The sequence below is a fragment of the Meriones unguiculatus genome, chromosome 15 (genome assembly GCF_030254825.1).
Source record: "Meriones unguiculatus strain TT.TT164.6M chromosome 15, Bangor_MerUng_6.1, whole genome shotgun sequence".
Classification (NCBI taxonomy): Eukaryota; Metazoa; Chordata; class Mammalia; order Rodentia; family Muridae; genus Meriones; species Meriones unguiculatus.
The window spans coordinates 58,370,648-58,383,158 of NC_083362.1; the positions used below are offsets into that span (position 1 = coordinate 58,370,648).

Below are 12,511 nucleotides of genomic sequence, written 5' to 3' on the forward strand. Positions count from 1 at the left end.
GCAAGGAGCATCCGCTGTGTCAGCCTGAAGGGTGTTTAAAAGTTAGCACTCTATATGATGCATATCAAAAGTCCCACATATCTGCAATGTGACAACCTGGCTAAAGCGACACCGCCCAAGAGAGAAGCACCTGGGTCCGCCAGCGTGGAGGGCGAAAGTGGTGGTATGAGAAACTGGAAGTAGATCTCACCCAGCGTTTACCTGTGGTTACCTTTCCATTAAATTCTATCTTATAAAAAAATAACGATTAAAATAAGCACTTTCGTTGTTAATTTTACTTGTTTTAAGTGATGTGCAAAAAAAATAAAAAATAAAAAGTACGCACGTTTGTGAGATACAAAAGCAGAGTCCCAGGATTAACACACTAATGTTTAGATGATTTTTAAGTGTATCTTCCCAATCGTTTATTATTTCTTTATGACAACGCATTCAAGAATCCTTTTTTTTTTTTTCTTTCTTTCTACTCTGGACATGATAGCGCACACCGTTAATCCCAGCACTTTGGAGATACAGACGGGCCAATCTCTGCGAGTTCAACGCCAACCTGGTCTAAACAGAGAACTACACGCAAGCCAAGCCTGCATAATGAAATCTGTCTCATTTTTAAAAATAAATCTTATGTGTATGGATGTTTTGCTTGCATGTATAGGCATATACCACATGTGTGCTGTTCTTGTGGGATTGGAGGTACAGACGGCTGTGAGTAGCCTGCTGGGAATGGAACCCAGGTCCTCTGAAAGAGCAGCCAGTGTTCTTCACTGCTGAGCCATCTCTCCAGCCTTTACTGAGCTTTTTGAAATGCACAGTACATCACTGCTATCTCTAATCACCTTACTATGCAACCACACTCTGGAACATCATAGCTCTTCTCTGTGTTTTAGTACCACTGAGCAACCTCCCCTTGTCCTTCTACTCTTCGATTTTATCTGTGCAAGTTTCCAGTAGTACAAAGTTGTATTTGGGGTGACTAAATTCTGAGAACCACCACAGCATAATTTATCAAGCTAAAGCAACCTTTACCTACAAGACCAACTAGTCTCTAAATTTACCTTGAGCTACACATATTCACCTAAGTCTGATACTACCGGGAACTGCTTGCATTCCCTATTCTAATTATAAGTTCCTTCAAAATCTGTTCACATTTGCAGTCTTTAGACACCATGGTGACTGCTGTCATTTCCTGGGGAAGTCCAAAATTAAAAGACTTCTAATCTTTTTTTTTCCCCCTTGTGTGAACATTACTGAAAGTAGATAAAATTTGCATTATCAAATTAGGCTTTGAGATCTTTAAAACTCCAAAGAAATAGGAATGCAGAAAAATCTGGACCCCGCTATGGTCTGAATGTCTTGAATTTTATATACTGACATTCTATGTGCTAAGGTGATGATGAACTTAGAAGGTGGAGCCCTTGGACAGAAATCTTGTGAATGGGATTGGTGGTCTATAAAAACAGCCTTAAAAAGAAGGTATCCTTCATGGTCCAGGAAGTAGGCTCTTCTTAGACACCAAATCTGCTCCCACCTTGATGCTGGGTTTACCCCAAAGTGTGAAAAATAAGCTTCCATCACTTATCAGCCACCTGTCTATGGCACTGAACAGGTTAAGAAAGATTCTTCTATGTTTTTCATAAAGGCCTATGTTCCTCCAAGACTCTACTCACGGGCACAGACTAAACCTTCTAGACATGGCAGAGCTCAGTACTGAAGAAGAGTTCCTCATGCTGTGATAGCAAAAGTATATTGACTAATACGCCCAAATTAGTTTCCCCTTCACTCCAGCTTGATAACACCCTTTGATTCTACTGTTGCATGGTTTTCCAGGCCGATAAGCTAACGGGGTATATGACCTACTGTGTTTACTCAGCTGGTTAACCCATAATTTGAAAACACAACTTACTGTGCAGCCAGACTGCTCGGGGACAGTGTCTCTTCTTCCCCAATATCACTCCACACGTGTGTTGAATTGTCACCTACAGCAATAAGATATAGGTCAATACAAAATATTTTTGTTCAAAGACACTTTGCTCCTCACAAAAAAGTCCCCCCAAAGTTAAAAGAAAGTCAATGGTTATGCTTGCTATGTAAGTTGAGTTATAAAGAGAGTGGAGGCATAGAAGCAACATGAAAAGCCAAAAATGAAAGAGTCCTTAAACAGTCATGGCATAAATGAAAACACTAAATTCAGGGCTTTCAGAAGACTGTCAGCCTCAGTCTCATTTTCAAATGCTTCTCACAGTGGGCCAGGGTACTTGAATGCTATCTTTTATTTTTTATGTATTTATTATTATTATTGTTGTTGTTGTTGTTGTTGTTGTTGTTATTGGTTTTTGCATTTTGGAGACAGGGTTTCTTTGTGCAGCGTTGGCTTTGTACATGAGGCTGGCCTCAAACTCACAGAGATCGGCCTGCCTCTGCCTCCCTGAGTGCTGGGATCACAATCATTCACCACGCCTGGCTAGACGCTGTCATTTTAAACAGTGGCCTCACCGTTTTCAATGGGATAGTAGATCAGCTGCTTTAAGGTTCTTCTATTCTCTCTAGGTCGAGTGTCCTATAATCTTCTGAAAATGTCCTTATGCAAAGCTATGCAGATATCCATGCTTTTTAAGTGTTTTCTCTTCTATTGAAATAAATGTATATGCAAAAGAATGTCCCAGAATTTAAAATACCCACCCCCCTCTATCCACCTTCTGTATTGTTCATGTCTAAGTTGGCTTGGCCTCTAGTAACTATCAGAATGGCCTTTTCAGTTTTCCTGTTCAGTGGAGTGAAATTTTCTGGGATTTATACAAAGGTCAATTGAATATTATTGTCCTCCTTATAAAACATGTACAACCAAGTTAAGAGACCATCAACAAAGATACTCAGAATAAATATACCTCATTAGTAATGACAATATTACTCATCAATATATGTATGTTGAAAAATTAAGATCAGCAATCTATTAATTTTTATGGTTGTTCAATGAAAAGCTGTGTAAAACCATTTTTTTCCCTGAGGTTTATCTTGCTCACCTTGAACACCTGTGTGAGGCTCTCAGAAACTTTGTTAGCATTTGTACATTCTCTGGTTATGGACTCTCTTTTTTATCAAGCCATTGACGCGTGCAAGTTAAATAGAAATTAACTTGATGTTATCAGTGAGACTTAACCCTGAACTTAAATAGAAGCTTTCCCTTCTGTCTAACTGAGGGCTATAAAGTACTCCGGGAAAGAGAATCCTATCAGTATACTAAATAGCCCAAAATGAACAGGAAAATGTTAAGGCCATTTTAAAAAAACAAGATTTTGTTTTTCTGACCTTTGGAGGATTAGGCATGTAAAAAATGGTGTCCACAAACATCTAGATAGCTTTTTATATTAGTAATTTTTAATTATTACTTTGGGGGAGTGGCATACAAAGAAATGGATTTTATTGTGATAATTTCTAATTATTTCTATTATTTATTTTATTTATTTCTCAGAAACACTTCAGTATGAGTGTTGAGATCAGAAATCAACTTTGAGAGTTGGAGTTTTGCTTCTACTTGTGGATCCCAGACTTAATTCTTGTCATCATTCTTGTCAGCAGGCGCACTTCCTGGCCCTCACTGTGCCATTTTCATATATGTTTTATATATATGAATGTAGAGATGAATGAATATATATAGAATGAATATATATATATGTATATATACAGAAAGAGAGAATGTATGTATATCATCATACTTTGTACTTATTTGCCTTCCACTGACCTACTTCATTCTCTTCTTTTTTTTTTTAAAGATTTATTTACTTATTTTGTATACAATGTTCTGTCTGCATGTCACCTGCATGCCAGAAGAGGGCAGCGGATCTCATTATAGATGGTTGTGAGCCACCATGTGATAGCTGGGAATTGAACTCATGACGTCTGGAAGTGCAGCCAGTGCTCTTAACCTCTGAGCCATCTCTCCAGCCCCTTCATTCTCTTCTTTCTCCTGCTTGCTGGACCCCTCCATCCTTACCAATAGTCACCCTTCTGCTTCCATGACACATACATTCCACTACTCTCTCTCTTATTTTCCACCCCTCCCTTTAGACTCTTTCTCCCTTTTCACAGCCTCCTTTCTAATTTCCTATCTATAATCTATCACCTATTTATCTATCTAAACTTAAGTGCAGGTTCCATATATAACAGTAAACCTGATATTTGTCTTTCCAAGCCTCACTTATTTCACTTAACATAATGCTCCCTCGTTTCATTTATTTTCCAGAAATTTTAATTTCACTGTTTATAAAGTGTCATTGTGTATGTGCATTTTATTTTCTTTAGCTATTCTTGTGTTGGTGGATATCTAGGTTGTTTGCATATTGAAGATATTACAAATAATATAAGAATAAACATAGATGTGCAAAGACAGCTGTGCTGTGCTGGCTATAAGCCAGCATTATTTCACTTTCATAGTCAACTGTTATTGTTGCACATGTATGTGTGTGAATGTTGGTACATATGTGCCATAGCATACAAAGGGGAGTCTTCAGGTTTTCAAGGAAAGTGCTTCCCCGCTGAGCAATCTTGCCCACCCTGTTTTCTACATGCAAACATTATTTCACTGGATTTATGACTTTGCTAAAGAGCACATGCCCATGACAATAGTAACCTCTGCTCCCGAAACTCAGTCTTCATAAAAGAAACAACTAGAAAGCATTGGGCATCCAGGAACCCCAGGTGGGGCAGAATGCAGAATTAGACCTCTTAAGACAAAGAGAGGAGATGACAGCACCTCCACATTTTCATGGCTGATGAGGAGGTTTCAGGAGATGCCCTAACTGTGTTCCTGATTCAGGCTGGACTAGAAGCATGTGATACCGAGCAGGAAGTGTGGAGGCATTAGGATGTGTAGGCTGCTGAGGCATGGCTGTGAACTTGTCATGTGTGGCATGATGTATCACATTCCATCGCTGGCTGGAGAGGAGCAGCCCTGCAGTCTGATGATGACAGATACTGGCGTGTCCCAGGGAGAAACTATGCATCCCAGTGAGTGTGAAAGGTTGCAGGCATTGAGGTCATTTATAAAAGAATTAAGGGACCTGGCTTTGGGAATGGATAGGTCCATCCAGGGTCCATTCTCAGACTGGACTCTTGCTGGTGGAATAACACATACGTAAAGGCAGTGTCTTTGGCTGTGAAATGGGATAATATCTCAGAACTGTTTTCATAATAAAATCACTTAGATTTCTGTCGACACAGAAAGTACTATTGTTTTCTTCACTTGAAAGAATGCTGGCGTGAGAGCTGCAGGAGCCAAGCAACTCTGCTATGAGTCACCACGTCTCTCTGCCTTAGGTGAATGCAAAGCCTGCTCCTATGACATGCCTATATTAAGGTCAAATAAATGCCTAAAAACCGTGAAGACTAAGCATGTGGTGACCTGGCCAAGGTGGCCGGTGTCTGCACTTGGGGTCAGAGACTCTTATATAGGTAAATTAGCATCATGGTTTGAACCTGAGTTTCCTGAATGATTCCCAAAAATAACTGTGGAAATTTCCCAAGACCATGAAATTTCTTTTCAAGCAGGTAGGGGCCTGGAATTAATGACTAGGGAAATAGAACTGACTGTATCTCCACCGCTACCCCAGACTGATGACCTCACAAGTGCTTACATTTTATAATAGAGGAGTTAGGCACACCCAATTTTTCAGCTAAAAATGCCTTTTCTGATTGCATTTTCTTGTCCCCTTGACCATCTAATGGCATGATTTAATACTTTCTAAGGTCATTAGCATATTCATAGATATAGGTCTTGGTCATTGTTAAATATGGAAATATCAAAAACAGAATTACATCATCCACCAGGAAAGGGTTTTATTGTCGCATCAGTAAGAAGTATTGCTTACTGCTGGCTTCTAAGGCATGGATAAGCTTTTGTCTTTTGGGGGAGAAAAACTTTAAGTTAGTCACTTTGCTTTATATTTCTTATATTGTTATTATTTTATTGTTTTTATTATTTATTTAAGGTGTAAGTCTGAAAATGAAGAAAAGACAATGATAAGAGAAATATGAAGCTTTCGAGTCTTTAAAATGCAAATATTAGAAATAAAAACAGAGGGAATCATTAGCATTCTGCCTGGTTCTCTGGCCTAGACTTTTATGAGAGTAAACCTTTTCTGATGTTCATAAAAACATGAGCATTGGAAACAAACAACCTTGCAAATGAGTCAGATGCTGTAACTGTAGGTTTAAAAAAAAAAAATCTCCTTACCAGCAGAAGCTGGTATCTAAGAATGCCTGACTCTGCATGGAGAACTCTTTCCCGGCCTCTAAAGCCTGCATTTCATACGGCGACTGAGATGCTAGCAACTGATGAACAGTTGGCTTTTCGTCTGATGCTCACGAAATGCTTACTTTGGAATCCAAGAGCAGAAGGCTACGTGTTTAAAAACCGGCAAACACAGACAGGGATGGCTAATTCTGAATTCATTCAGAAGAGGTAACTGTTAACCTGTGTTTGCTTGGGCGGGCAGGGATTTGTTCCTCACAACCTCCTTGTGTGCCCGCATGTGTCCACCCAACAGTCTCCATGTGGTTACAAGGGAGTGACATTCTGTGCATTCAAAGGTGACATTTTTGACTCACGTGTAACATGCTATGTTTTGTCTTCCTAGAGGTGACTGACTTTCACTGATTGTTTATGCTCTGATGTGTACCATACATTTTCAAGAAGTTGCATGAGTGTATATATACATATATATATATACATACATACATATATGTGTGTGTATATATATATATATACATGCACACATATATATTTTACCATTGAAGCATTCTTTCTGGTTTTTTAAATTCAAGTTCAGAAATGAAGATGCATGCTGTGTGTGGTGGCGCACACCTTTAATCCCAGCACTTTGAAGGCAGAGGCAGGCGGATCTCTGTGAGTTTAAGGCCAGCCTGGTCTACAGAGTGATTTCCAGGAAAGCCAGAGCTACATAGTGAGACCCGGTTCCCCCCCCCCCCACACACACACAAAGAACACAAATCTTATAATTCAGTTTAGGCTTTTGTTCATATATATATATTATATAAATCTATTTGTTGATGTTTACCATCTGATAGTCACTTTCTATTCCAAACATACACATAAGTTCACAAGGTAAGGGAGCGCGTTTACATAAAGAAAGCATCTAGAAATTCATCCGCATCTGGGAACATGCCTTCCTTTCTTCACAGTTTAGCCCGAGTGCAATGTACAGGTAGCATTTATCCTCATCTCGGAATGACACTGTGTATATGTGACTGCATCGGAGGCATTCTGCCTCGGTTTTTCTGGCGGGGCTTTGTGACGCTCCCTTTAATACAGCAAGCTCGGAATGCCCTACCTTGTGCTGGGGAGTCCATGGTGTTGAGCAGATGTTTCACAGACTTCTGGAGGGTGCTGAATCCTTCGTCGGTTTGAACATGCGGGTAAACCTTCTGCACCACCAACAGCACCCTAACGAGTGGAGAAACAAATTAAGCCAGATTGCGTTTCAGGGCTCACAGACAGAAACGAAAGGTTATTCGAGGAGAAAATGGCCACAATATAGAAAATGATTCCTATGAAAGGCAAGATGCTGCTTTTGTAATTTAATTGCTTCGTTGTCTATTCATGCACAAAATCCCCCAACATTGTTCTTGAACCAGAACAGAGAACTTGATGTTTCCAGAATTGTAAAGACTTGTACTCAAGGACCTTGAAGGAAGGGAGCAAAGGTCCTGTCAGATGTTTTGCTTCTGTTTTTCCTGTTAAGAATGATAAACAAGTGCGTTCAGCACCCCACGCTGAAATGAAGCCTTCTTTTTTTTTAATTAAATAAATAAATAAATTACCAGAAACCATTTTTGTTAAGAGCCAAGCTTAGATTCAGTTTCAGGAGTAATTATTACATAAGCATATCATATATATGAATACTTTGTGAAAGAAATGATAATTTTAAAAAAAAGGAGAGCTCATGCTAATTAAAAACTGTATTCTGTCCCCTAAGTGGCCCACAAGCACTACTCCAAATGCAGCTCAAATTTAATCTCTAAGCGCTCCGCACTGGCTTTCTGAGAGTTATGTAACCAATAAGACGGGCACTCCACACTGGGGACCTGCAATCGGTAACTCACTTTTGCTTGAGTTCCTTCCACATCTCCAAGTAACAACCAGTTATTCAAGAAATATCCTTCCGTCCCTTTATGGTCATTAGTGCACTTCTAGAAGAGACATGGCTACTTCGTGAGGATGTCTGAATCTCACAAACAGAGCGCTTGGTACCAGCAGTCAGAGCTGAGTCAGCCTTTTAACTTGAGCGGCAATTGGCGGCAAGTGCCTTTACCCCTGAGCCATCTTGCTGGTTCCCAGTGCCTTGAGGACAAAGGACTCCCACCAACCATTTGCCACTGCAGAGCTGATACAGCGCAAATTACCCACTGTTTTTCTCTGCCAAGTGTCTCCTCTGTGAGCTCAAAGTTTTCTCCAGTACTCGATCCAGTCTGTGAGTGCAGAGGTCCGGAGCATTCGACAATATTTTTGGAATCTTTAACATTTTAACCAAGGTCAGTAAAAAGTCTTAGTGTCCTAGCTATGAATGAAGGCTAAGTTGTAAGTAGCTCTCAGGTAATTTCTAGCATAATGTATAAACATGCCTATAAATATGCATGCCTGTTTGTGTAATAGAAATACACATAAATTATGAGTGCAGGTATTTTTAAAAACGTGGTTCTCCAGTGCTTCCAGGAAGCTAATTTAACTTGCCTTGCTTTTGCAGAAAAAAAAATACAGTTTAATAACTTACCAAGGTGATCCGGTTACTAAGAAGCAGAGCTGGCCTGGCTAATTTTAAAGTCTGTATGTGATCTCTAGCACCAACCGGATCAGGAGGAAGAAGGCAGACCATCCGTGCCCAGAACCACAGACACTGCCTCCTTATCACTCCAGAGGTGCTCACGGAGTGCGGCTGTATGTCGTCCCCTTCTGCCTTCTCTGTATAACAGGCAACCTTTGGGCAGTTTTATATTTGCCCTGAGTATATTGGTGACTTCAGTGGTACAAGTCTAGTCTGCTGAGAGTCTCCCGGTTCTTGAACTCTGAGCTGTCTCTGAGCTCCGATAAGCATGGACACCGGCTGAATGGGCTTCCTGCTATAGATTTCCATTAACTTACGCTACTCGGTCTAACACACCTGATCCGTTTGTTTCAAACTGAACAACTGAACACGGGGCCATCTTCATGGCAACAGCCAGCTTCACGCTCACTAACATCGTGAATAAGCTGTCAGCAGACTGAATTTATTTCTAGCAAATTGAAACACCGGTGAGGTTGCCTCTCATCCTCTGAAACACTTTGAAGCATGGATGAAGACACGTTTATTTCACTTCATAGATTTTTTTCCCATTATTTATCATATAAAATGGAAATTATTCAAAACAGGTCACTTTCTTCTTAGAAACGGATTTTTTTTAAAGTTTCATGACACATATCCCAGCGTGACCTTCTCCTCAAAAAAGCTGAGAATCGTATTTGGTCTTTCATAGACCCTTCTTCTGATATTGTTCATTTCTGCTAATTGCTGTTGTAATCTTAACAGCATAATCTGATTTTGAAGTTTTTTTTTAAATGTACAGATTACAACTAAAAAAAAAAAACAAAATGAGAAAATAAAACTTTCACTTGTCCCTTTAATTTGTGCAACAAAGAGTAAAATAAGGCAATGAGACAATAGTTTGATGATGAAAATATGAGGAAGTTGTGACTTTTAATGACAGTGTCAATTTAGTAATAATAACAAATATTTTACTTTAAAATGAAATTACAATGAAAAACAATGAGATATATTTAATTTTAAATTTTCTGGGCTGAAGAGATGTTTCATGAAGCTGTTAAAGGTTAGGCTCACAACCAAAATTTAAATTTCCTTATGATCACATTTTTAAAACAAAATTTGCCATTTAGTATTCAACATAAAAGTTAATAAAATATTTAAAATATTTTATTGTACTGTATCTTCAAACCCCACATGTGTAACGAACACAGAAAGTGTCTCGGGGCAGATTCAATATCAGCATAAATGTTTGCATTATATTCTCTTTTCATTTTTCAAGTGAAGATATTTATTTTGTAAAATCAGGCAATGGGTGAAATCCCAGCATATTGTTCTTAGAAGGTATGGCTTCTGTATAGAGTAATTGTAGGTGTGGTGTGGTGTGGTGTGTGCGGGAGACACAAAGTGAGGGGACCCATGTATGAGTTTGCAGTTGCACATGTCCAGGCACATAGAGATGGGGACCAGAAGAGGGTTTTAGGATGCCTTCCTACCTCATCACATCAAATCAAGATCTCTTATTGAACTGAATTCAGCCAGGCTGACTCCCGGCACCCACTTATCTTCTCCCCGAGTGATGGGATTACAGGTATGCTCAGCCAAGTCAACACATTTATGTTAGGAACTTGAACTCAGGTCTTTAACTTTGTGTAGCAAGCATTCCCCCCACACACACCCCACTGGGACGTCTCCCTAGACTTGAATATGATAATTATTTTTAAGGGAATAATTTAGTGTAAGAATGAATTAAAAGTTGTCTAATATGATTGAAGAGTGATCAGCTCTAAGACACTCTCTGCTGGCATATGCAACTGTTGAAAATTCAAGTATTGGTGTTCTTTGAAGATTTAATTAGAGTCAGAGGGTCTTATGTGAACATTAGTGAAGGTATTCCTGGATACCAAAGGAAGGTGTTGGATCCACTGGAATTAGTGGTATACTGGTTGTGACTGTCTGATGGGGTTTGGGGAATCGAACTCAGGCACTCTGCAAAAGCAGTATGTACTCTTAACCTCCGAGCCATCTCACCAGCTCCAAACTGTTGTCATTCTTAACTGAGTTGCTTTGCACCATGTTTCAGTTTCATTTTCAGTTTCATTAGACTTACAGAATTTTGAAGATGTTCCAAAGTCATTTTTTTCCCAAAGTCATTTAAAAGTTTTCTAGTAACTAAATTAAGTACAGATTTTAAAAATTTAAATTAAGGCTGGGTTGTCAGTTTCTCTGTCACTCTAGCACATGCCAAGTGTTCAAAACTCACACTGATCGAGAGAGCATATTAGGTATAGTAAATATAAAAACCAACAGAAGTGTACTAGATCACTAAGAAAACAGTATTACTTAATTGGATAAAAGTCAAATGCCATAGTTTTGTAAAAGCAACCAACAGGGTGGGAGAAAAAATTACAAGTCATATACCTGTGTGTGTGTATGTGTTTGTCTGTGTGTGTATGTAAAAATTTAAATCCGTGTAGCCATAAATGAAAGACAATACTATCCCCATCTGTGCTGGCTACTCTTATGTGAACTTGACACACAGCTAGAGTCTGAGAGGAGGGAACCTCAATGGAGAAAACGTCTCCATAAGATCCTGTTGTAAGGCATTTTCTTAGCAATTGATGGGCGAGTGACCAGTCCGTTATGGTTGGTGCCATTCCTGGGCTGGTAGTCCTGAGTTCTATTATTTTAAATAAAAGGGCGGGCTGAGAGAGCTCTGGGGAGCAAGCCAGTAAGCAGCACTCCTCCACAACCCCTCCATCAGCTCCTGCCTCCAGGATCCTGCCCTGTTTAAGTTCCCGTCCTGACTTCCTCCAGTGATGGACAGTGCTGAGGAAGCGGAAGTCGAGTGAAGCAAACCCTTCCCTCCCCAACTTGCTTTTTGTTCACGGTGTTTCATCGCAGCAATAGAAACTCCAAGACACTGTCTGTTGACTTAGAAAGACCGTTTGTGAGGGAAGTCAATCCCCTTTGGGTGAGGAGAGTAAACTCTACCCGACGGGGCTGTTTTATATCGAATGGCACAAAGGAAACCCCACTGAGACATTTTATTCTCTCCTAGCTCAGTGACTTGTGCACAGAGCTCGGGTTGTCTCTGAATGATCCTGTGTCACTGATCCACGCTGGCTCGGCTCTACACTTCACTGTCCGACACTGGAGGACCCTGAGTTCTGAGGTGAGCTTCCTCTCACTTCCTTACGGATGCCTGCCGACCTCGACGAGCAAACACAATGTGTCTTTCTTCTTCCCTCAGCTGACACAACTCAGTCCCGTTGCTAAAATCTGCAGCGTGATGTTAAGGACTGCTTCCCCAATGTTTAAAGGACCCACCTGACTGCCATTGTCACAGGGACTTCTTTTCAAGACTTCTCTGTGCGCAACTGTATTCCATTTAATATCCCGCTTACCTACCTGTTTGCCTTTTGGAGGATGCCAAACAGACTGCTCAGTGAGGTGTCGTTCTGAAACACGTCAGGAAAACTGGACAGAAGCTGCCAAACTTCTCTTCGCTGCTGCACTTGGGAGAAGAAGGAAAGCGCCTGGACAAGTCCGTGGAACACCCTCTTCTGGTTGTTGGGGTCACTGGACATCTTCAAAAGCCAAACCGCACAGGGAAGAAATGATACTGTCTTCAAAAAGATTCTTTTTTTTTTTTTTTAAGAAACTAGATATTTTACATTCACTGTGTTTCCAAATTCTTACTCTCT

At 40.0% G+C, this 12,511-nt stretch overlaps 1 protein-coding gene across 3 annotated transcripts in view; it reads right to left on the reverse strand.

Moving 5' to 3' along the window:
• Abca12 (ATP binding cassette subfamily A member 12) overlaps positions 1 to 12,511 on the reverse strand; it is a 224,706-nt gene that overhangs the window by 82,338 nt on the left and 129,857 nt on the right. For 2 of the 3 annotated variants that reach the window (XM_060368592.1, XM_060368591.1), the window contains 3 exons: positions 12,216 to 12,394; positions 7,341 to 7,453; positions 1,898 to 1,970 (listed from right to left, as the gene is read on the reverse strand). In XM_060368592.1, coding sequence (XP_060224575.1) covers positions 1,898 to 1,970; positions 7,341 to 7,453; positions 12,216 to 12,394 — 365 coding nt within the window. Of the gene's footprint in view, positions 1 to 1,897; positions 1,971 to 7,340; positions 7,454 to 8,112; positions 8,238 to 12,215; positions 12,395 to 12,511 lie in introns of those variants that run through there. The other variant, XM_060368593.1, reaches the window with a different exon arrangement.